Source organism: Micromys minutus, assembly GCF_963924665.1.
Source record: "Micromys minutus genome assembly, chromosome: 1".
Lineage (NCBI taxonomy): Eukaryota > Metazoa > Chordata > Mammalia > Rodentia > Muridae > Micromys > Micromys minutus.
In genome coordinates, this window is record NC_137969.1 from 202,571,581 (window position 1) to 202,598,195 (window position 26,615).

The following is a 26,615-nucleotide window of genomic DNA, read 5'->3' on the forward strand; positions in this document are numbered from 1 at the left end:
GACTTTAACTGTGTGGACATTAACGCCATAAGCTGAATTGTTAAAATATTTCTTTATAGTTATTGGCTATTGCACGTATGTTTTACTTTTATGAAATTTTACCTAAAAATAAGACTATGAGTACAAAAGGTACAGCAAATACAAGCTGTAAAGCATCTCTAAGGATATAACTCTAACGTGGATGGCATTTTAAATATGGAAATGAGTTTACTTTGAGTGTTTTTTTCCTAGCTGGGGGGATATCTTACCTGTAGTTATAAAATTTAGAAAATTAAAGCAATTATTCAAACATCTTAAATTTAATTACAGAGTAACTCTGTTAGAATTTCTTAGCGCAGATAGAAAACAAACTAATATCTTGTACCTAAACTTATATGCAAATATCCAGGCTGCTCCGTGGTTTTATAATTTTCCGTTATTAAAATAGAAAAGTTGCATTATCTAGTGTTCATTTTCATTACACTAATTAAGTTTCTCATAATTGGGTTTTTATTATTTTCCTATTTACTACGTTCTTATGCAAGAAACTAATTCCACTGAAATCGTATGCATTCAGCAAAATGCCGAAACTCTGGCTTCAGAGTTTAAATTACTTTTAATTATTAACAGTGTAGTTTTCAGGATTGAAACATTTGCATGCTTGCTGTCAGAGGCCATTTAAACTGAAAGACCACATTTTCATGTAAATTGAATTTTAAAGAAACAGTACGAACCCTTGTCATACTAGTACCCTATTTTATAAGTAATGTTAAACTCTTCTTGGCATTTATTCAAACGTGTGAAAATGATGGTGGGAACATGGAAAAATATTTTAAATCCATAACTTTGAGCTCTACCAAAATAAAAATGCAAGTAACAGTTCCTCCAAAAAGCTAGAAGAAAATACCTTAAAGTTTTATGCAGCCAACCATTGGACTGAGCACAGGTGCCCAAATAGAGAAGTTAGGGGAGGACTGAAGGAGCTGAAGGGGTTTATAAACCCGTAGGAAGAACAACAATACCAACCAACCAGACTCTCCGGTTCTCCCAGGGACTAAACCACCAGCCAAAGAGAACAAATGGAGGAACCCATGGCTCTCCAGCCTCATATGTATCAGAGCATGGTCTTGTCTGGCATCAGTGGAAGGAGAAGCCCTGGGTCGTACGGAGGCTAGATGACCCAGTATAGAGGACTACTAGGGCACTAAGATGGGAGTGGTTGGCTGTGTGGGAAGCACCCTCATAAAAGCAAGGGAAGGGGAAGAGGGGAAGGGAGGAGGGATGGGATGGGAAGGGGAAACTGGGAAGGGGGGGATAACATTTGATATGTAAATAAGTAAAATAACCAATAAAAAGTTTATGCCACAAAAGACTGATAAATCTGTAAGAAATGGCAAAAGTTAATTTTGTTTCACATATCATACAGTGTATACATGCATAAAAATTTAGTTTCCATTAATGTCTATAAAAATTATGCTTTATCAGTTAAAGTAAACTGGACTTAAAATTTTGTAGAATTGATTGCCTATTCTTTTAGATAATATCCTTGAGCAAAGTATCTCTGTGAGAAAGTTTCTGCCCCTGCACTTTTAGGAGGAAATTTTCCCTAGCAGAAGAGGAGTGGACAGAGTTAACTTCTATCTGTGGGCATCAGGTCATAGGTTTGTGTATCAAAGATGGCTTGACAACATGCTTAAAATCCTGAGTTTTACTGTTAATAAAGTTAAAAGAAAACCTAGTGGCAGCAGGCAGTGGAGCCACATTAAACTTCATGTGAAATGCTCCTTCTGCTTGTCTCTACTCCAGATGCTGCCCTGAACCCAGGCTCCACATTCTGAATCATGTGTACAAAGTTAAACATTGCAGAAAGGCATAACCTGATAGCACAGATAAAATAAGGCTGAAGTTTAGTAACCAGCAAAGTTAGCACACTCGCAACATTTGTGTCTCAAGTATTCCCATTTCCAATGTAGTAGGACTACTTTGTGGGAGACTGAGACTGTGAAAAATATGGCTAGAATTTTAAACCATTCAAAAGGTTTAACTAACAGTCATTCTCCATCCTGTATTTTAACATACCAAAATTAATACCCAATTTTAAAACAATTATTTGCAGGCAAAATTACTATCAATGCAGCAAGCCAGAGAAACTGCAGTTGAACAGTACAAAAGGCTGGAAGAAGAAATCCAGACATTACGAGTTTACTACAGGTAAAACATTTTATACTTCAAGTAAATATTTTCTGAGAAACCCCTGTACCTGATATTGTAGTTGTAAGTGAAGAAATTTGTCAATGAAATTAAGCTCTGATGATTTAAAGCATTTTTAGAATTTGTAAATTGTCTAAAATATTATTTTTAAGCCTTTGCTTCTATGTTTAGTAAAATTATGTTTATACCATTAAAATATACATAATTCATTAACATACATTTACATAATCAATTGTCTAAGTGACACCTAGATAGTTCAAATATTTGCTCATTTAAATGCCACCTCTAAAATTATGTGTTTGAGGAATTGTGCAAAAAAGTGTGTATACATTATATATGTGTGTATGTATATATATACATTATATGTATATGTGTATATGTATATATATATGTGTGTGTATAAATATATATGTATGTATATACATCACATAAGCTTTCACCTTTTTTTCAGCTTTTACCCTTTAGAATATAGCATGAGAAATTTCTAAGAAAATGTCTCCAAAGATACTTAACAAATTATTTCATTTTCATTTTAAGACTAGTTATAAAGTTAAATTTAGTAGTTAAAAATAACTTTTTATATTAAAGGGAAGTATTACAGAAAGTATCAGAATGTATACTATACAGTAAGGGTAAATAATTGTTTTATGATAATTTTGTTTCAGGTTTTTGAGTGGTATATAAGAGATGTATTTTAGGTTACATGTAAAATATGGCGCCTTGGTGGACCATGGTAAAAAAAAAAAAACATACTTTAATATATTGTGTCCTGTCTGATTCTTGAATACTGAGTCTACAACTCCCTTAAGTCTGAAGTATGAAAACCCACTGAGACTATTGGATCAAGCTTCAATTGTATTTTTCTCAAACTAACATAGTTAAATGTGATTAAAACACATGTAAGTCTGTGCAATAACGCAAGTGTATGTCATGATGCGTATGGTCTTCATTATTAATGCATTACACAGCGGCAAGCCCAGCAGTGCATATATTAATAACTGCAGTTTCTCACTAGAAGTGCTTGTGAATACTAGTTGAGTGATAATTGCAAGTGCTATGGGATAAAAATGCCAGTCATTTCTGTCACCACAAATGGCTCAAACACTGCGTTGGTCATGAGAGTTCTTGAAAAGAAAATTCTACTATTTTCCTAGCAAAAAGCTAAGAAATCCTGCCTTCAGATATGCAGGACATGTGCAGTGGTTGGTTATTCAATGGATTGAATTTTGTTCCTCCCTGCGAAACCAGGCTGAACTTCTATAACTCTTTAATGTGACTTTGTTTGAATGGGATCATTAAAGAGGGAAACATGTGAAAATGAGGTCATTTTGGCTGAGCTTTAATTCAGCATGACAGGTGTTTTATAAAAAAAAAAAAAAAAAAAAAAAAAAAAGGAAGTTTGTACAGAGTCCGAGAGACACTGAGATATTTCTCATAAAGACGCAGGGGCAGAGGGCAGCCATGTAGACTGCCATCAAAATGCCAACTCTAATTTTGTGTGGGAAAGATTAACAGCCAATGGAGAGCATAGCTCACCTGACCCCTGATTTCAACCTTCCTGTGTTTCTACCTTTCTCTTCTTTTAAACCCTCCACCATGTAGTACTTCATTATAGACTTGTAGAAACTACACTTGTAAAAGGTTGCATATGTTTGCCTGGTCAATTTGCTTGTCCAGTGGTAGTCAGTGTGTATAGGTGGGTGTACATAGGCAGACCCTAATGGTAAAGAACAGGAGAACATCTTGCTATCCCACTTTTTGTGGTTTGAATTGCAGAATGAATTTTGCAGTATTTGTATGGTTTATGTTCCATTCTTAATTATGAGTATCACTTAATTTACTCACTAATAAATATAGGGTTAGTTTCTATTACCCAAACCCAGCAACTCACAACTGCCTAAACTCCAGTTCCATGGAATAAGATGTCCTTTTCTGATATCCTTGGGGTCACTAGCACAAGTGTGTGTGTGTGTGTGTGTGTGTGTGTGTGTGTGTGTGAAGTAAAAAGGAATACATTAAAAGAATCACCTTAGAATTGTCTAAATCTAAGTTGCATAGCCTAGCTCTGAGCAGAGTTAACAATTACCGCCATGGAGATACACTTTCCACATACCTTTCTCATCCCACCTTTTGTCATAGGCTACACAGTGGTCTTATGTAAATGAGCCTTACCTTTCTGAAAGAGCCACTGGAACTGCATTCTGCTATAGTTAGAAAGAGATGGGATTTAGAGTCCCTGCATAACAGCAAGATGTTCAGACAATGATATTAAGTAGGTGTGAAAAAAAAAAAAAGAACAGCTGGGAAAGCCAGAGAGTAACAGTGGGCAGCTTGAACTGTGGAGTAAATTCCAGGTCAGCCTATGTAGTGCCTATTCTTAATATAAAACAAGGAATTAGGGTCCAGCAAATGGGGGAGCTTACTGACAAGCCTCATGACCTGAATGCAGTCTCTGAAATTCATACTACGGAGGAAGAAAACAAGTTCTCATAAGTTGTCCTTTGACTCCAAGCACACATGTACATGCACATGCGTTCATGCATGCACACATGTTAATGTAAAAATAAATGAATAAATGCTACACGTTTGTTTATGGCATAAGTGTCAGTAAAGAAACCTGTTCAATTATAGTTCTTAGGAAATGCATTGGAAAGTTCAACTGAGAAGATGCATGTACCTATCAAAATAGAAAAGGTACTAGGAGCCTTCATGAAATGTTGATAAGAATTCAAAATGGCTTGTCTGCTCTAGAAAACAATGTGACAGTACCTCCAAAGTCAGACATAGAGTTACCATCTGACGAGTAGTTCTACCCCTCCACGTATACACAAGAGATTAAATCAAGGGTTCCAGCAGGTGTTGTCATAGCAACATGCATAGCAGCATTACTCCCTCCATAGACACAGCTCATGCGACCATCAACAAACAAATGAAGAAACAAAATGTGGTAGCCTTCGTCTTTCTACATAGAACAGAATGCTATTCAACTTTGAAGTGAAGTGGAATTTCCATATATGCCAAACAACATGCGTAAACCTTAAAACCTATTATAAGTGAAAACAAAGCGAAACACAAACCAGCATGCCAGGAGAGGGATGCACACCTGTAAACCAGCACTTGGGAGGTGTGGCAACAGACTTAGGCTCTCAAGGTCCTCCTTGGCTAAATGAACAAGTATTATATGTTGCCTTCTATATGGGATACCTACAAATAGGCAGATTCTTACAAAGAAAAATCGGAATATACTTTTAAAATGTCTCACTATACTAGGGGGAAAGTTTCAAATGATAAGCAACTGGGAAGCCAGAAAATATTTAGACTTCAGGCTCAGAGTAAGAGTCAATATCTCCATGCCTCCTATTTACTTCATGGGTCGGCGCTGCAACCAGCCCCTGAACAATAACCCATCACGATAGTTCAGTACATGGGTGCCGGGGGAGCACCAGTGGTGACATGTCATAGATGTCTGGGAGTGGCAGCATATCCAGTGAACGTGCTAAGTACTTTTTCATGCTTGGTGACTTTGTCTCCTTGGGACACTGAGTAAAATCCAGAGGCCTCTGCAGACATGCTAGGCATTCTCTGTACAGAGAGGTATGTACCACCTGTTGATGGGTGAGCATACCAGCAGTGTGCTAAACATCCCCACTTGGGGAAAGGCTGCTTTCCACCCTGTGCTGTCCGAGTGGACTGCAGTGCTGTATTACCTCACTGCCCAGGGAAACCTCTCTCCGTCTTTGACTAAGATCATATTGAACTTCTATTGCTCTGTGATCCTTGATTGATAGCAGATTTCACCATGTGTTCTATAAGTTCAATCTGGAAATGTACTATGTGGGATACGTTTCTGTCTTTAATACAATCAAACAGGAACTTACCACAGTCAAGAGGGATGACTGGAGCAGCCTGGCTCAGAGACTGGGAGCTTCCGAACACCCAGCAGAAATGCATCCATCAGAAATACTGGGGAAGCTGAGGCAGTCAGCAGGAGCTCACAATTGAGATTTATCTCCATGGATAAGCTTCCCAGCGCCGAGCTTCTAGCTTTGTATTCTCACTTTTTTATTCAGAAAACGACAATAGTAACATCTTTTGGAAGTGGGTCACCTTCAAGCTGTCCCCAAGGACGTGGTATGTTTACACTTGGGCTGTTAGGCAGTTTCTCTTTCTTCCCTCCTGTAGTCTGTAGATCAGCCTACCCTAAGAACTATTATGGAGGACGTATTAGAAGACACTGGGAATTAATGCTGCAGTCTAGGACAGCAGGGCCCTTCTCACTGTCAACATCTGCTTTCCAGAAGTTCAAAGGCCACTTGACAGTGTTTCCATGCCCTGTTCACTACACCATTCCTTTTCTCAACTCATACAGCAGGTCAAAAAAAAGCTGAGAAAGGGCTCAATGTGAAGAAGTCTCATTGGTGCCTCCTGAGGCACTGAATGGGCTTTTTCTCAAAAATATCATATTGTAAAACAGAAGTTTACATGCTTCCAATTCAAAACACAATGGCCACACACACAAAATTCCTGAGAGGAATTGAACCCAATCTTTATTTAGACTGATACATGTACACACGTATGTACACATACACATAATACATAGACACACATGCATATACATACATTCATGAAGACACATAAAGTGTTGTTCATAACACACCAGCACATATTTGTCTCCCTTCCCTTTTATTCTGAATGACAAGGCAATCACAGTGCAGTACAATATGATCACTGCTGCTCCTCGAGAGGGAGAGACAAAAGGCCGTAAGAGGAAGAACTGGCAGTGGTAATGAGGAGGAAGGGCAGCCAGAGGAAAAGGGATGCTTTATAATCTTTATGAAAAACTTTCAAGGCCTCCTGGGTGTTCTGGGGGAACTAGTCAGTGTTTGTTACATAGTGTGAGCTCTTCATCTTCTTCTCTAAGTAACTTAGTAAATCTCTGCATTTTCATTGTCAAAAAAAATGAAGTTAAAATACAGCTTACCATTTAGAAGACAAAATGGCAACCTACAAGTTGGGAAAGGATCTTTACCAATTCTACACCTGATAGAGGTCTAATATACAATATATACAAAGAACTCAAAAACTATACTATAGAGAATTAAATAATCTATTAAAAATGGGGTACAGAGGTAAACAAAGAATTCTCAATTGAGGAATATGGAATGGCTGAGAAGCTCCTAAAGAAATGCTCAACATCCCTAGTCATCAGAGAAATGCAAATCAAAACAACCTTGAGATTCCACCTCACACCAGTCAGAATGGCTAAGATCAAAACCTCAGGTGACACAGTTGCTGGTGAGGATATGGAGAAAGAGGAACACTCCTCCACTGTTGGTGGTGTTGTAAGCTGGTACAACCACTCTGGAAATCAATCTGACAGTTCCTCAGAAAATTGAACATAATACTACCTGAAAACCCAGCCACTCCACTCCTGGGCATATACCCTAAAGATGCTCCAACCTATAACACGGACACAAGCTTCACCAGTTTATAGCAGCCTTATTTATAATAGCCAGAAGCTGGAAAGAACCCAGATGTCCGTCAACAGATGAATGGATACAGAAAATGTGGTACATTTACACAGTTTACTCAGCTATTAAAAACAATGACTTTATAAAATTCATAGGCAAATGGATGGAACTAGAGAATATCATTCTGAGTGAGGTAACCCAGTCACAAAAGAACACACATGGTATGCATTCACTGATAAGTGGATACTAGCCCCAGAAAGCTCTGAATACCCAATACCCAAGAAAAAATTTACAGACATTATGAAGCTCAAAAAGAAGGAAGGCCAAAATGGAGATGCCTCAGTCCTTCTTAGAAAAGAGAACAAATGGGAGAAAATGCAAGGTCAAATAGAGGAACAGGGATTGAAGGAAAGATCAATCAGAAGCTGCCTCACCTGAGGATCCACCACATATGCAGTAACTAAATCCAAGTACTATAGATGGTCCCAAGAAGTACTTACTGGCAGGAACCAGACAGAGATGCCCCCTCTGGGACTATGCTAGAGTCATATAGATACAGCTGAACATGTTTGCAGCGAACCATGGATCTGAACTCCGGGATCCCAATGAGGTTGCTAAAGAAAAGACCTAAGGAGCTGAAAGGGGTTGCAACCTCATGGGAAGAACAACATTATCAACCAACCAAACCCTCCAAAATTTCCATGGACTAAAACACCAACCTCTGTGCTCACTTTGAGAGACCTATTGATCCATTTGCATATGTAGCTGAAGATAGCAGTGTCTGGCATCAATGTGAGAAGAGCCTTTTGTTCCAGAGAGGACATGTTTTCCAAATAGGGGGATGACAAGGGAATGGTGTGGAGAGGGGGATCAGAAGGGAGTGCAACTTTGTGGAGGCAACTGGAGGGGGAAAGGGGATAGAAGAGGGGCGGGGTAAAGAAATAGTATCACAAATATAAATACAGAGTATCTGGGGAAAAAAAGAAAGAAAAGAGGTCACCTGGACCAGCAGAGATTCTGGGGCACAGGCCTGGTAAGGTTGTGCCTAGAGTAACCAAGCAGAGAGAGAGCTTGGCAGTGCTTGTGAAAAAGGTTCCTTTCCATCCCACAGTAAGGCCCAGGCCTTTGGCAGAGGGAACCAGGGTCTGCCCTGGAAAGGCAGTGCTTGAAGATGGGCTCCACAGGCCCTCTTACACCTGGACCAGAGGTGATCCTGGCACATAGGCCCAGGGAGAGCACACTGGGAGTTCTCAGAGAGCAGAGAGTACAGTACTCTCTGGAAAAGGGTCCGTTTTGGCCTAGATTTCTCGGTAGTACTCAGGACCTGTGGGCAGAGGGCTGAGCTCCCAGAATAGCTTCACAAGACCTCCCACACCTGAGCCCACAAAGACAGAGCCAAGTCACTGCCATCAGAACTCACTGCTTGCCCACAAAAAGCCGAACACTCAGAAGCAATATTCTTCCGGAGCCCACGGGCCGTCAGATCCACAGAAGAGACAGGTGCTAGTCACTGACAACAAGACCGAGTATAATCACAGATAACAAGAAGACAAGAGGAAAACGAAAGAACTTAAGCAATGGAAACCAAGACAACCATAGCAACATCAGAGCCCAGCTCTCCCACCACAGCAAGAAGAATCAGACTTGAAATCATACTTTACAAAGATGATCTAGATCTTCGAAAAGCACGTGAATAACTCCCTTAAGCAATCACAGGAAGACACACATAAACAAATAAAGCTCTTAAAGAGGAGACACAAAAACCACTCAAAGAACTACAGGAAAACACAACTAAACAGATGAAGGAATTAAAAATGGAAATGGAAGCAATAAAGAAAACACAAAAATAGACAACCCTGGAGATAGAAAACATAAAAAAGAAAGCAGGAGATACAGATGCAAGAATCACCAACAGACTACAAGAGATGGAAGAAAGAATCTCAGGGACTGAAGACAACATAGAAAATATAGACAAAACAGTCAGGGAAAATTTTAAAAAAATCAAAAATCTCCTAACCCACATATCCAGGAAATCCAGGACACATTGAGAAGACCAAACCTAAGGATAATAGGAATAGAAGAGGGTGAAGAATATCAACTAAGAGGCACAGAATATATCTTCAACAAAATCATAGAAGAAAACTTTCCTACCCTTCAAAATGAGATGACCATGAGCATAAAAGAAGCCTACAGAACTGCAAATAGAGTGGACCAGAAAAGAAAATCTTCCCAACACATAATAGTCAAAACACCAAATGTTCAAAGCAAAGAAAGACTACTAAAAGCAGTAAGAGAAAAAGGTCATGTAACATGTAAAGGCAGACCAATCAGAAATACACTCGACTTCTCAACAGAACTCAAGAAGTTAGACTCCAGAGAATCAAACAACCCTGTTAAAAAATAGAGTACAGAGCTAAACAACGAATTCTCAATTGAGGAACATCAAATGGCTGAGAACATCTAAGGAAATACTCAACATCATCATGCTAGTCATCAGGGAAATACAAATCAAAACAACCCTGAGATTCCACCTCACACCAGTCAGAATGGCTAAGATCAAAAACTCAGATGACAGCAGATGCTGGCAAGGATGCAGAAAAAGAGGAACACTTCTCCACTATTTGTGGGGTTATAAGCTACTACAATCACTCTGGAAATCAGTCCAACAGTTCCTCAGAAAATTGGGCATAGTCCTATCTGAAGACCTAGTTATTCCACTTCTGGGCATATATGCCAAAAATGCTCCAAAATACAATAAGGACACATGCTCCACCATATTCATAGCAGTCTTATTTATAATAGCCTGAAACTGGAAAGAACCCAGATGTCCATCGACAGATGAATGAATACAAAATTGTGGTATATTTACACAATGGAGTACTACTCAGCTACTAGAAACAATGACTTTTTGAAATTCCTAGGAAAATGGATGCATCTAGAGAATATCATCCTGAGTCAGGTAACCCAATCATAAAAGAATAAACATGACATGCAGTCACTGATCATCAGATACTAGCCCTAGGAAGCTCTGAATATCCAAGAAACTATTCACAGGTCATATGAAGCTCAAAAAAAGAAAGGCCAAAAAGTGGAAGCCTCAGTCCTTCTTAGAAAACAACAACAGAAAAACCCAACAACAATTGTATAGCACCCACTCAGAATGGGGTAAACCTAAACCTTAAATCAATAAAAACTCAAGAGCTAAGAAGATAGATAGCCTTGTGGCAATTTTTGGTATTTAATAATCATTATGTTTAATCTATACATACCAAGAAAACTTTGACAATTTACATGTTACATTTTGTTTTACATATACTTTATGCTTATGGTAACTAGTGAGATTTCAGTGCAAACTATCAAACCTTTAAAAAAATCACATACTGGCAAAAAATATATTCATATAATTTTATGAAAAATGCTTTTGAAAATCTTTACATGTATCTCTTTCTCTTTTTAAAATAATGTTGTAAGAAAAAAAGAAAAACATACAACTAACCAGAGGCTGGGGGAAGGAGAGTAAAAATTAATGTGCTAGTAATGAGAGCTGTACAACACTCTGTAGGACTTACTGTCAGAAGCGACTGTTGTTTTACCACAATTAAAAACTTGCAGACAATTTTCTGCAAAGATATTCAAACACCTATTTTAAATGGCATATGGGCAATATCCCTGACATGTACAAGTCTAGACAAAACAAATTTTCTTTTCTTTTTTTTTTAAAAAAATATTTATTTTATTTTATTTTATTTTTGGCCATTAGTATGTCCTAAATTTTTAATTGGATATTTACATTTTTTTTTATATTTTTTAGTCAGTACTTGATTTTTTTCAAGGGCTTGACAGTATGCATTGAAAACCTAATAGTTACAATAAGCGTAAAATACATGCAAAACAAAATGCAACATGGAAATAGTCAAAGACTTCTTGTTTTGTATATATATATTTGTTTTCTTTATTTCTTGGACTTCATACAGTCTGTGAGTTGTTTCTGGGGGAGTGCAAGCCTCTGAGGTTAGCATCCCAATATCAGTGACTGCATATTATGTCTGTTCTTTTGTGACTGGGTTATCTCACTCAGGATGATATTCTCTAGATGCAGCCATTTTCTTAAGAATTTGGTTAAGTCATTATTTCTGGTGGCTGAGTAGTATTCCATTGTGTATATGTACCACAATTTTTGTATCCATTCATCTTCTGAAGGACATCTGGGTTCCTTCCAGCTTCTGGCTATTATAAACAGAGCCGCTATGAACATTGTGGTGCATATATCTCTGTTGTGTATTAAAGTGTCTCTGGGGTATATGCCCAGAAGTGGAATAGCTGGGGCTTCAGGTAGTACTATATCCAATTTTCTGAGGTATCGCCAGACAGACTTCCTGAGTGGTTGTATTAGCTTACAACCCCACCAACAGTGGAGAAGTGTTCCTCTTTCTCCACAACCTTGCCAGCATCTGCTGTCATCTGAGTTTTGGATCTTGGCCAATCTGACTGGTGTGAGGTGGAATCTCAGGGTTGTTTTGATTTGCATTTCCCTGATGGCTAAGGATGTGGAGCACTTCCTCAGATGTTTCTTGGCCATTTGGTGTTCCTCAACTGAAAACGTTTTGTTTAGCTCTGTACCCCATTTTTTAATAGGGTTATTTGATTCTCTGGTGTCTAGTTTTTGAGTTCCTTGTACACCTTGGATATTAGGCCTCTATCTGATGTGGAGTTGGTAAAGATCTTTTCCCATTATCTTGGTTGCCGTTTTGTTTTCTTGACGAAGTCTTTAGCCTTACAGAAACTTTGCAATCTCATTAAGTCCCATTTGTTAATCTTTGACCTTAGAGCTTAAGCCATTGGTGTTTTGTTCAGGAAATTATCTCCTGTGCCTATGTGTTCTAAGGTTTTCCCTACTTTCTCATCTAATAGTTTCAGTGTATCTGGTTTAATGTGGAGATCTTTGATCCACTTACACTTGAGCTTTGTACAAGGAGATAAGAATGGGTCTATTTTCATTCTTTTGCATGCTGAGTGCCAGTTGGACCAGCACCATTTGTTGAATAGGCTGTCCTATTTCCATTGAATGTTTACGGCTCCTTTGTCAAAAATCAGGTGACCATATACATGAGGGCTCATTTCTGGATCTTCTATTCTATTCCATTGATCCACATGCCTATTTCTGTACCAGTACCATGCAGTTTTCTGCACAATTGCCTTGTAGTATAGCTTGAGGTCAGGGATAGTGATTCCCGCAGATGTTTTTTTGTTGTTGAGGATGGATTTCGCTATTCTAGGTCTTTTGTTATTCCATATGAAATTGCACATTGATCTTTCCAATTCCATGAAGAACTGGGTTGGAATTTTGATGGGGATTGTATTGAATCTGTCTATTGCTTTTGGTAGGATGGCCATTTTTAAGATGTTGATCTTTCCAATCCATTAGCATGGGAGATCTTTCCATTTTCTGAGATCCTCCTCAATTTCTTTCTTTAGAGGTTTGAAGTTCTTGTCATACAGGTCTTTCACTTGCTTAGTTAGAGTCACACCAAGGTATTTTATAGTTTTTGTAACGATTGTGAAGGGTACGTTTTCCCTAATTTCTCTCTCCACATGTTTGTCCTTTGAGTACAGGAAGGCTACTGATTTGTTTGAGTTAATTTTGTATCCAGCCACTTTGCTGAACTTGTTTATCAGCTGTAGGAGTTCTCTGGTGGAATTTTTGGGGTCACTCAAGTACGCTATCATGTCATCAGCAAAGAGTGATGTTTTTATCTCTTCCTTTCTAATTTGTATCCCCTTGATCTCCTTTTGCTGTCTAATTGCCCCAGCCAGGACTTCCAGTACTATGTTGAATAGGTAGGGGGAAGAGTGGGCAGCCTTGTGGAGTTCCTGATTTTAGTGGGATTGCTTCAAGTTTCTCGCCATTAAGTTTGATGTTGGCTGTTGGTTTGCTGTATATTGCTTTTATTATGTTTAAGTATGGGCCTTGGATTCCTGTTCTTTCCAGGACTTTTAACATGAAGGGGTGTTGGATTTTGTCGAATGCTTTCTCAGAGTCTAGTGAGATGACCATGTGATTTTGGTCTATGAGTTTGTTTATATGGTGGATTACGTTGATGGATTTCCTTATGTTAAACCATTCCTACATCCCAGGGATGAAGCCTACTTGGTCGTGATGAATGATCGTTTTGATGTGTTCTTGGATTCGGTTTGCAAGGATTTTGTTGAGTATTCTTGCATCAATGTTCATAAGTGAGATTGTTTTGAAGTACTCTTTCCTTGCAGGGTCTTTGTGTGGTTTAGGTACGAGGGTTATTGTAGCCTCAAAAAATGAGTTGGGTAATATTCCATCTGATTCTATCTTTTGGAATATTTTGGCGAGTATTGGTGTTATATCCTCAATAAATGTCTGAAAAAATTCTGCACTGAACCCGTCTGGACCTGGGCTTTTTTTGGTTGGGAGGCTTTTGATGACTTCTTCTATTTCTTTAGGTGTTATAGGGATATTTAGATGGTTTACTTGGTCCTGGTTTAAATTGGGACCTTGTCTCTGTCTAGGAATTCGTCCATTTCCTCCAGATTTTCCAATTTTGTGGAGTATAAGTTTTTGTAGTAGGATCTGATGATTTCTTGAATTTCCTCAGTTTCAGTTGTTATGTCGCAACTTTCCTTTCTGATTTTGTTATTTTGGATACTCTCTCTTTGCCCTCTAGTTAGTCTGGCTAGGGGTTTATCAATCTTGTTGATTTTCTCAAAGAACCAACTCTTTGTTTTGTTGATTTTTTCAATGGTTCTTTTTGTTTCTATTTGGTCTATTTCTGCCCTAATTTTGATTATTTCTTGCCGTCTACTCTTTTTGGGTATATCTGCTTCCTTTTGTTCTAGGGCTTTTAGCTGTGCTGTCAAGTTGCTGATGTGAGCTCTCTCCAGTTACTTTTTGGAAGCAATTAGGGCTATGAGTTTTCCTCTCAGTACTGCTTTCATTGCATCCCATAGGTTTGGGTATGTTGTGTTTTCGTTTTCATTGAATTCTAGAAAATCCTTAATTTCTTTCTTTATTTCTTCTTTGACCCTGCTATCCTTTAACAGAGCATTGTTTAGTTTCCATGTGTATGTGGGCTTTTTGTTGTCTTTGTTGTTGTTTAAGACCAGCTGTAGACCCTGGTGATCTGAGAGGATGCATGGGAGTATTTCAATCTTTTTTTTTTTTTAAACGACTTTATTTTACAAAACAAATATAAATGTACAGATTTTAAACATTTTTTGCTTAAAATTATACATTATTGTCAGTAATGTTTTTTCAGACATTGAAATAATTTTTACATAAAACCATGTGAATATATTTTTTTCGTCAGAACTTGATTTTTTTCAAGGGCTTGACAGTATGCATTGAAAACCTAATATTTACAATAAGCGTAAAGTACATGCAAAACAAAATGCAACATGGAAATAGTCAAAGTCTTCTTGTTTTGTAAATATATGTATATTTTTTTTGTTTTCTTTATTTCTTGGACTTCATACAATCTGTGAGTTGTTTCTGGGGGAGTGCAAGCCTCTGGGGTTAGCATCCCACTATCAGTGACTGCATATTATGTCTGTTCTTTTGTGACTGGGTTATCTCACTCAGGATGATCTTCTCTAGATGCAGCCATTTTCTTAAGAATTTGGTTAAGTCATTGTTTCTGGTGGCTGAGTAGTATTCCATTGTGTATATGTACCACAATTTTTGTATCCATTCATCTTCTGAAGGACATCTGGGTTCCTTCCAGCTTCTGGCTATTATAAATAGAGCCGCTATGAACATTGTGGTGCATATATCTTTGTTGTGTATTAAAGTGTCTCTGGGGTATATGCCCTGAAGTGGAATAGCTGGGGCTTCAGGTAGTACTATATCCAATTTTCTGAGGTATCGCCAGACAGACTTCCTGAGTGGTTGTATTAGCTTACAACCCCACCAACAGTGGAGAAGTGTTCCTCTTTCTCCGCAGCCTCACAAGCATCTGCTGTCATCTGAGATTTGGATCTTGGCTAATCTGCCTGGTGTGAGGTGGTATCTCAGGGTTGTTTTGATTTGCATTTCCCTGATGGCTAAGGATGTGGAGCACTTCCTCAGTTGGTTCTTGGCCATTCAGTGTTCCTCAACTGAAAACGTTTTGTTTAGCTCTGTACCCCATTTTTAATAGGGTTATTTGATTCTCTGGTGTCTAGCTTTTTGAGTTCCTTGTACACCTTGGATATTAGGCCTCTATCTGATGTGGTGTTGGTAAAGATCTTTTCCCATTCTGTTGGTTGCCGTTTTGTTTTCTTGACGAAGTCTTTAGCCTTACAGAAACTTTGCAATCTCATTAAGTCCCATTTGTTAATCTTTGATCTTAGAGCTTGAGCCATTGGTTTTTGTTCAGGAAATTTTCTCCTGTACCTATGTGTTCTAAGGTTTTCCCTACTTTCTCATCTAATAGTTTCAGTGTATCTGGTTTAATGTAGAGATCTTTGATCCACTTACACTTGATCTTTGTACAAGGAGATAAGAACGGGTCTATTTTCATTCTTTTGCATGCTGAGTGCCAGTTGGACCAGCACCATTTGTTGAATAGGCTGTCCTATTTCCATTGAATGTTTACTGCTCCTTTGTCAAAGATCAGGTGACCATATACATGAGGGCTCATTTCTGGATCTTCTATTCTATTCCATTGATTCACATGCCTATTTCTGTACCAGTACCATGCAGTTTTCAGCACAATTGCCTTGTAATATAGTTTGAGGTCAGGGATAGTGATTCCCGCAGATGTTTTTTTGTTGTTGAGGATGGATTTCGCTATTCTAGGTCTTTTGTTATTCCATATGAAATTGCACATTGATCTTTCCAATTCCATGAAGAACTGGGTTGAAATTTTGATGGGGATTGCATTGAATCTGTAGATTGCTTTTGGTAGGATGGCCATTTTTAAGATGTTGATTTTTCCCATTCATGAGCATGGGAGATCTTTCCATTTTCTGAGATCCTCCTCAATTTCTTTCTTTAGAGGTTTGAAGTTCTTGTCATACAGGTCCTTCACTTGCTTAGTTAGAGTCACACCAAGGTATTTCATAGTTGTTGTAACGATTGTGAAGGGTACGTTTTCCCTAATTTCTTTCTCCACATGTTTGTCCTGTGAGTACAGGAAGGCTACTGATTTGTTTGAATTAATTTTGTATCCAGCCACTTTGCTGAACTTGTTTATCAGCTGTAAGAGTTCTCTGGTGGAATTTTTGGGGTCACTCAAGTACACTATCATGTCATCGGCAAAGAGTGATGTTTTTATCTCTTCCTTTCCTATTCGTATCCCCTTGATCTCCTTTTGCTGTCTAATTGCTCCAGCCAGGACTTCCAGTACTATGTTGAATAGGTAGGGGGAGAGTGGGCTGTCTTGTCGAGTCCCTGATTTTAGTTGTATTGCTTTAAGTTTTCCGCCATTAAGTTTGATGTTGGCTGTTGGTTTGCTGTATATAGCTTTTATTATGTTTAAGTATGGGCCATGGATTCCTGTTCTTTCCAGGACTTTTAACATGAAGGGGTGTTTGATTTTGTTGAATGCTTTCACAGCGTCTAGTGAGATGACCATGTGATTTTGGTCTATGTGTTTGTTTATATGGTGGATTACGTTGATGGATTTTTTTATGTTAAACCATCCCTGCATCCCAGGGATGAAGCCTACTTGGTCATGATGAATGATCGTTTTGATGTGTTCTTGGATTCGGTTTGCAAGGATTTTGTTGAGTATTTTTGCATCAATGTTCATAAGTGATATTGGTCTGAAGTTCTCTTTCCTTGTAGGGTCTTTGTGTGGTTTAGGTACGAGGGTTATTGTAGACTCAAAAAATGAGTTGGGTAATAATCCATCTGATTCTATCTTTTGGAATATTTTGGAGAGTATTGGTGTTATATCCTCAATAAAAGTCTGATAAAATTCTGCACTGAACCGGTCTGGACCTGGGCTTTTTTTGGTTGGGAGGCTTTTGATGACTTCTTCTATTTCTTTAGGTGTTATAGGGTTATTTAGATGGTTTACTTGGTCCTGGTTTAACTTTGGGACCTTGTATCTGTCTAGGAATTCATCCATTTCCTCCAGATTTTCCAATTTTGTGGAGTATAAGTTTTTGTAGTATGATCTGATGATTTCTTGAATTTTCTCAGTTTCAGTTGTTATGTCCCCACTTTCCTTTCTGATTTTGTTAGTTTGGATACTCTCTCTTTGCCCTCTAGTTAGTCTGGCTAGGGGTTTATCAATCTTGTTGATTTTCTCAAAGAACCAACTCTTTGTTTTGTTGATTTTTTCAATGGTTCTTTTTGTTTCTATTTGGTCTATTTCTGCCCTAATTTTGATTTTTTCTTGCCGTCTACTCTTTTTGGGTATATCTGCTTCCTTTTGTTCTAGGGCTTTTAGCTGTGCTGTGAGGTTGCTGATGTGAGCTCTCTCCAGTTTCTTTTTGGAAGCACTTAGGGCTATGAGTTTTCCTCTCAATACTGCTTTCATTGCATCCCATAGGTTTGGGTATGTTGTGTTTTCGTTTTTGTTGAATTCTAGAAAATCCTTCATTTCTTTCTTTATTTCTTCTTTGACCCTGCTATCCTTTAACAGAGCATTGTTTAGTTTCCATGTGTATGTGTGCTTTTTGTTGTCTTTGTTGTTGTTAAAGATTAGCCATAGCCCATGGTGATCTGAGAGGATGCATGGGAGTATTTCAATCTTCGTATATCGATGGAGACTCGTTCTGTGTCTAATTATGTGGTCAATTTTCGAGAAGGTGCCATGGGGTGGTGAGAAGAAGGTGTATTCTTTTACTTTGGGATAGTATGATCTGTATATATCTATTAATTCTAGTTGGTTCAAAGTCTCTGCTAGTTTTGCAGTGTCCTTGTTCAGTTTCTGTTTCCCTGATCTGTCCATTGGTGAGAGTGGGGTATTAAAGTCTCCCACTATTATTGTGTGGGGTGAAATGTATTTTTTGAGCTTTAGTAGGGTTTCTTTTATGAATGTGGGTGATTTTTTATTTGGAGCATATAAGTTAAGGATTGAGAGTTTCTCCTGACAGATTTCTCCGGTAATGAGTAAAAAGTGTCCTTCCTTATCTTTTTTGATAACTTTTGGTTGGAAATTTACTTTATTCGATATTAGAATAGCCACTCCAGCTTGCTTCTTGGAGCTGTTTGCTTGGAAGTTTTTTTCCCACCCTTTTACTCTGAGATAGTGTCTGTCTTTGTCTCTGATATGAGTTTCCTGTATGCAATAAAAGGCTGGATTTTGTTTATGTATCCAGTCTGATAGTCTATGTCTCTTTATTGGGGAGTTGAGACCATTTATGTTAATAGATAACAAGGAGTAGTTGTTTCTGTTTCCTGCCATTATTGCTTTTTTGGGTTGAGTTGTGTCTGTGTTTTTTTCTTCTTTTAGTTTTCTTGTTTAGGAGTTTTCTTGTTTTTACTAGGTTTATTTTCTCTCATTGTTTTGGGTTTTCCACCTATAATTCGTTGTAGTGCTGGGTTTGTGGTCAGATATTGTGTGAATTTTGATTTGTCTTGAAATATCTTCGTCTCTCCATCGATGGTGATTGATAGTTTTGCTGGGTATAGCAGCTTGGGCTGGCACTTGTGGTCTCTTAAGGAGTGCATGATGTCTGTCCAGGCTCTTCTAGCTTTCATAATCTCTGTTGAGAAATCGGGTGTGAGTCTGATTGGTCTGCCTTTTTATGTTACCTGACCTTTTTCCCTTACTGCCTTTAGTATTCTTTCTTTACTTTGGGCACTTGATGTTTTTACTATTATGTGTCGGGAGGTATTTCTTTTCTTGTCCAACCTATTTGGAGTTCTGAAGGCTTCTTTTATGGTTGTGGTCATCTCATTCTTGAGGGTAGGGAAGTTTTCTTCTATGATTTTGTTGAAGATATTTACTGTGCCTCTTAGTTGATACACTTCTCCCTCTTCTATTCCTATTATCCTTAGGTTCGGTCTTCTCGTTGTGTCTTGGATTTCCTGGACATTTTGGGTTAGGAGCTTTTTGTTTTTTGCATCTTCTCTGGCTGTTTTGTCTATGTTTGCAATGTTGTCTTCTGCCCCCGAGATTCTCTCTTCCATCTCTTGTAATCTATTGGAAATGCTTGCTTCTGTGACTCCTGATTTTTTTTTTTTTTTTTTTTTTTTTTTTTTTTTTTTTTTTTTTTTTTGGTGTTCTGACTCTAGGGTTATCTCTTTTAGTGTTTGCTTTATTGTGTCAATCTCTGTTTTAATTTCCCTCTTCCATTCCTTTATTTCTTTGGTTCTGTTTTCCTCTAGTTCTTTGATTTCTTTGAGTGTTTTTCTTGTTTCTTCTTTAAAAGCTTCTGAATCTTTTTGCTTTTCCTCCCGTTCTTGTTTAAGTATCTCTATCAGCATCTTGAGGTATGATTTCAGGTCTGTGTCTTCTTTTTCTGGAGTGTTTGGAATTCCGATGGTTGCTGTTATGGGAGAGCTGGGCTCTGGTGTTGCTAGATTGTCTTGGTTCCCTTGGGATATACTCTTTCTCTTTCCTCTTGCAATTTTGTTGTCATTGATATGTTCTTGCCTTTCCCTTGTATCTGGTCTGTGTCCCTGGTTCTTCACTGGTTCAGGTGTCAGATGGTTAGAGCCCTGTTTTATGCCTCAGAGTCGTCGGGTGTGAGCAGAAGTTCCAAGTTCTGTTTCTGTTTGCTGGATCAGGCATGGCAGGGCAGGGCAAGGCAGGGGGTGCACTTTCCCTGTGCACTTCGCAGAGATCTCTCTGCTCCCCTGCGGTCTAGGTCTCCCACTCACCAGTTGGTCAGCCTCTATGAGCTGCCTGGCAGGTAGACCAGGCTACGCTCTGCGTCTGGAAGTCGCCTCCGGGTGGGAAACAGAAGTTCTAATTTTCTGTTCCCAATCGCAGTTGCTCAGCCTCTATGAGCCGCCGATCCGGGTGGCAGGTAGGCCAGGCTCCGCTCTGCCAAAACGAATTTTCTCAAAACAGCGGAATGTTAAGTCCTACACTATTTGTTTCTTATTTCATTTAGTTAATTAAACTTAATTATACCTGAATTAACTAATTTTCTTTATATTTAAGAAATGCAAATAATATTTCTTGAGCCTCTAAATAGATGTTGTTTAAAGTCCAAAAGTGAAATGCTAAGAATTACTATAGTAATCCAGCTTCCCAATGCTTTCTAAGTTATGAAAGAAAAAAAAAGTTCTGGTCTCATGGGAGAAAACTGATACTAGTAATGTATGCTCAGAGAGATGCAGAGACAAATATATATCATAAATTAATAATTGTGTCTATCCAGGCTTAAATAAAAATAACTCTTAAAGTATTCAGATAGATTTACATTTACACAAACATGTATGTATGTATACATGTATGTATAATGTATACCTAATCATAATATATATGATTATATACTGGAAAAATATATATATATTTACTGGCTTGCCTTCATAACGCCAGAAGGTGCTACTGGAGGATTTCAAACCTAATACCACTAACAATGTTATGTAGGTGTATGCAGCAATACCAACCAAACCAAAATGGACTCACTTCTGCAGCAGAGGTAAGCTTACTGTGGGTTTGTTCAACTCTTTTCCTCTTTGCTTTTGTGTCCATGCAGGAAGAAATTTACATCTAGTTGTATAAACCCAGGTAAAACTACCTGGCTTTAAAATCATAGATCCTAGTCACAAATCTGCTGGGTTTTTTTTTAATGAATAGACAAAATGTATTCATAAAATTGCTTTCTGAATAATGATGATCATAAAATTTTAGACCTAGACATAACTCCACATATCTATGGACCCATAGTTTTTTAAGGAGCCAAAAATACACACTGGGGGGGAAAAAAAGACTTCATTCTTAATAAGTGGTGCTGGAGAACTGAGATGACTGCATTTGAAAGACTGAAAACAGATGCATATCTAGAACTCTGCACCGAACTTAACTCCATGGTGCTTACGGACCCCAACAGTACAAGATATTTGAATCTGATGGAAGGAAAGTGGGAAATAGGCTTGAATTCATTGGCACAGGAAAGAACTTTCAGAATAGGATACTTTTAGCACAGCCACTAAGAATAATTAATAAATGGAAACTCACGAAGCCAAAACCTATTTAGCAGGGAAAAATATCAAGCAAGTAGGAGTAGCAACTTTGAGAATGGTGGAAAAGATTGTTCCAAGTTATACATCTGTCAGAGGGCAGTGTCACAAATACCCACAGAACTCAGAAAATTCCCACAGAACTCTGAAAAACCTACACACATTGATTTTTTTTAAAGTTTGATAGTATGCATTAAGATCTTACTAGTTACAATGAGAGTAAAGTACATGTAAAACAAGATGTAACCTGGAAATAGTCAAAGTTTTCTTGGTGTGTAAAGATTAAGCATAATAGTTTTTTTTTTTCTTTTTGGCCTTTTTTTCTTGAACTTCATATAGTCTATGAGTTGTTTCTGGGGTGTTCAGTGCTTTCTGGGGTTAGTTTCCAATTATCAGTGACTGCATATTATGTCTGTTCTTTTGTGACTGGGTTAACTCACTCAGGATGATATTCTCTAGATGCATCCAGTTTCTTAAGAATTTCATAAAGTTATTGTTTCTGATAGCTGAGTAGTACTCCATTGTGTAAATATACCACAATTTTTGTATCCATTCATCTACTGAAGGACATCTGGGTTCTTTCCAGCTTCTGGCTATTATAAATAGGGCTGCTATGAACATTGCGGTGCATGTGTCTTTGTTGTATGTTGGAGCATCTCTGGGGTATATGCCCAAAAGTGGAATAACTGGGTCTTCAGATAGTACTATGTCCAATTTTCTGAGGAACCGCCAGACTGATTTCCAGAGTGGTTGTACCAGTTTACAACCCCACCAACAGTGAAGAAGTGTCCCTCTTTCTCCGCATCCTGGCCAGCATCTACTGTCATCTGAGTTTTGGATCTTAGCCATTCTGGTTGGTGTGAGGTGGAATCTCAGGGTTGTTTTGATTTGCATTTTCCTGATGGCTACTGATGTTGAGCACTTCCTTAGATGCTTCTCAGCCATTTGATATTCCTCAATTGAGAGCTTTTTGTTTAGCTCTGTACCCCATTTTTTAATAGGATTGTTTGATTCTCTGGTGTCTAACTTCTTGAGTTCTTTGTATACCTTGGATATTAGGCCTCTATCAGATGTAAACATAGACTTCTTAAAAGATGAAACAGAAGTGTTCAAAAAACAATTCAAGAAATGTTAGACATCCTTAACCTTCAGGGATATGCAAGCTATAATTTGTTTTAGATTTCATCTTACTCCACTCTGAATAAGCAAAATCAACAAAACAGATGACACCCCATGGTGGTGAGGATGCAAAGAAATGTAACACTAAGAAATTGCTGTTGATAGTGAAAACTGGTATAGCCACTGTGGAGACTTCTCCAGAAGCTTAAACCAATCTATGACAGGTTCTAGCTCTAATACTTTTAGGCACGTACCCAAAAGACTCTGCATCTTGCTGCACAGATTCTTGCTCACCTGAGTTCATTTTTCTCTATTCCTAATAGCTAGAAGTAGGGAAGAGCCCAGATGTTGGTCAGCTATGAATAGATAATGAGTGTTGTACCTTCACACAATGAAATAATATTCACTTTATAAGAAAAATAAAAATTGCAGATAAATGGATGGAGCTAGAAGTAATCATTGAGTGAAGTAACCCAGACACAGACAGACAAATGTTAAATATTTTCATTAATATGTTGATATTAGCTTTTAATTTAGATACATGTTCTTCATTTAAAATATCCACATAGGCTACGTAGTTCATATGGGACCAAAGACAGGAAGGGTCTCTGCATAGAAAGAGAAATAGAATATAAATTAAGAGATAAAGGAGAGACTAGATTAGGGAGATTAAATGAAGGGGTGGGTGAAAGGGCAGGTGTCTTAATTAGGGTTTCTACTGCTGTGGAGACTCCATGACCAAGGCAACTCTTCTGAAAGAAAATATTTAACTGGCATCTAACTTAACAATTTCAGAGGGTTAGTCTGTTGTCACCAATTCAGGGAGCAGGGAACAGGAAGGCAGGCATGGTGCTGGATAAGTTGTCAGAGCTTTACGTCCTGACCCAGAAGCAGCAGGCAGAGACCACTGAACCTGACATGGGCTCTTGGAATCTCAAAGGCCACCCTGAATCATACACCTACTCCAACAAGGCCCCACCATCTTCCTTGTTTCTCCTTTCATTGAAAATAGTTTTTTTAACATAATATATTGATTACAGTTTCCTTCCCCCTCTACTCCTCCCACTTCCTCTTCACCTCATCTCCCATCTGGATCCATTCCCTTTCTGTCTCTCATTAGAAAGCAAACTTCAATGAGTTGAGTGTTGTCTTCAGCAATGGGGGCCTTTCTGTGAGTTTGTGGAGAGTAAACTATAGTCTTGGCAACTAATCCTTCTAATTTTATTCAAACAGTTCACCAAGTAGGGACTAATCATGCAAATATATGAGTAAGGTGGCCATTCCCATTCAAATTACTACTGCAGGGGATCAGAGGGAATATATAGAGGTCTAACTAACAATCAAAGCCTTTCTGAAAAGTCATATGAAAATTTAGTACTGTAAAAGTATCCTAATATTAAATTAAATTAAATTAAAGACAGTGCCCCAACTAGACATCTTCTCCTACCAAGTAAAACCTCTAGAGTCAGGAATGGGTTACATTGTGTTTAATCATTGGCCAAAGGTATCTCACATCCTTTACCCAGTGCTTCTAAATATCACAGGCTGTTGCCAAGGCTATTGGTTGCCCACCTCAACTTAATATCTACACTCTATTAGTAAAGACATATCTTAGTAATGTCATCATCCATGGAGAAATCATGTAATCATGACCAGGGATACAGCATATTGGTGCTCAATTAGAAACTTCAACCCCTACCAACTCTAGGTCACAGTGTTGGAGGATACTATAAATACTACCAGAGTAGACAAAAATCATCAGTCTCAACTAGCTATGAAATTTTCATCCTCCAAAGTGACATGCCTGCAACATACTGGTGCAGTAGTAGCGTATATGTTATAGGCTTAGTCAACCACATTTTTGTTGGATTTAGGGCCCACTAGGTGAAGTGGAACTCAGTCCTGACACTGTTGATGGGGCTAAGAACATGAGACTAAATAAGCCATAGATTCTGGTGCTGGGGACACCTACTACTATTCTGCTAAATGAGCATAGAAATAACAGGATTCCTAATGCCATGCTGGAAACAAACAGAGACCCACAACTGGACATAATGCATGAAGCTACTAGAGACAAGAAACACCCAACACTAAATTAAATGTCTTTACCAAACCCCTTCCCTCACAGCTCAAGGAACAATTTGAAGATGAGCCAGACCAATTGTAAGGTGGTGGATGGTGCGAGGAAACAGCATTTTCAATACACAATAATATGAACTATTCATGTGAATCACAGAGACTATATTAGCACATGCAAGAGCTGAACAAATTCAAGCCAGGCATAATCCCAACTCAGAAAAGAGAAAGTGGGCACAAAGTAAATAATCAAGAAGATATCTATTTACAGTTAATACCTGCTTGGAAAAGGAAACACATCTGATCCTCAGTTATCTCTATAGCTTCATTTCTTAAAATTTCCAAGTTTGGCTCACTCTAGCCACACTTGACTATTATCACAGACATTTCCTTCTTTTGTCCTTTCCTTTTGAAGAGCTTATTCCTTTTCTGAATGCCTCTTTGTTTTTGTTGTTGTTGTTTTATTAATCATTCCATTGTTTTATATCTCAAATGATATTCCCCTTTCAAGTTACCCCTCTACAACCCCCATCCCACATTCATCCCCTCCCCCTCCTCTTTACCTTTATGAAGATGCTTCCCCACCCACCCTCTCCTGCCCCACCACTCCAGCATCTCTCTATGCTGGGGCATCAAGCCTCCACAGGATCAAAGATCTCCCCTACCATTGATATCAGACAAGGCCATCCTCTGCTATATAAGTATCAGAAGCCATGGACCCCTCCATGTAAACTCCTTGGTTGATGGTCTAGTCCCTGGGAGTAATGGGTAGTCCAGACAGTCGACATTATTCTTCCTAAGGGGTTGCATAGGATGGTATAGTAGAGAATAGTATATTTAGGTCATTGAGAGAGAGAGAGAGAGAGAGAGAGAGAGAGAGAGAGAGAGAGAGAGAGAGAGAGAGAGAGAGAGACAGAAAGAGAGAGAGAGAGAGAGAGAGAGAGAGAGAGAGAGAGAGAGAGAGAGAGAATAGAGGATGGCCCTGAGCACAGGGGAAGAGAGATAGGAGGGGAAAGGGTAGAGAGGGGGCAAGGGGCAAGAGGACAGAGCAGGAGCAAGAAGGCAAGAGTAGGAGAGAGCAGAGCAAAGAGGGCAAGCAGCTCCTTTTATGGTGAGTCAGGCATACAAGTAACTGTGGGGCCAGAGCTTAGACAAAATGCTAACAGAAACAGTGTCTGGGTTTGGTGTGTCATGAGTATTGTGAGCTTTTGGTCTAATATGCATTTATGAGTGAGTGCATACCATGTGTGTTCTTTTGTGACTGTTACAGACATTTCTAAGTATGGTTTCTCCACAGTTCACCCAGAAGGTCACTGCAGTCTGTTCTTTGTTTTGTTCAAGTATCGCCAACCACACTATTAAGAATAACTTGTACCCTCAGTACATTCATCTCTTCGCTCTTGTGCTTTTCTTGGTTTTTCATAATCATGATACTAGACTCTATCTTCTTTGTTCATTGTTCTCTGGAGTAAGTTCTTCAAGAATAACGCTTTTTATTTGTTTGTTGAAATATCCTGTGATATATCAATAATTGGTAAATATTTGATGCTGAACATATTTTTAGGAAAAGAGATAAATATGTATGAGCTTAAAGATCTACTTTCCTATTTTTACACTGATCTTATGTAGTTCATATTAATAATGTGATGAAGTTTTGAGCC

General features: G+C 38.4%; 1 protein-coding gene across 1 annotated transcript in view; it reads left to right on the forward strand.

Annotated features, from left to right (window-relative positions):
• The window catches only part of MIPOL1 (mirror-image polydactyly 1), a 286,282-nt gene that overhangs the window by 179,402 nt on the left and 80,265 nt on the right, over positions 1–26,615 (forward strand). The window contains exon 9 of the mRNA XM_080936131.1: positions 2,096–2,190. Coding sequence (XP_080792257.1) covers positions 2,096–2,190 — 95 coding nt within the window. The remainder of the gene's footprint in view (positions 1–2,095; positions 2,191–26,615) is intronic.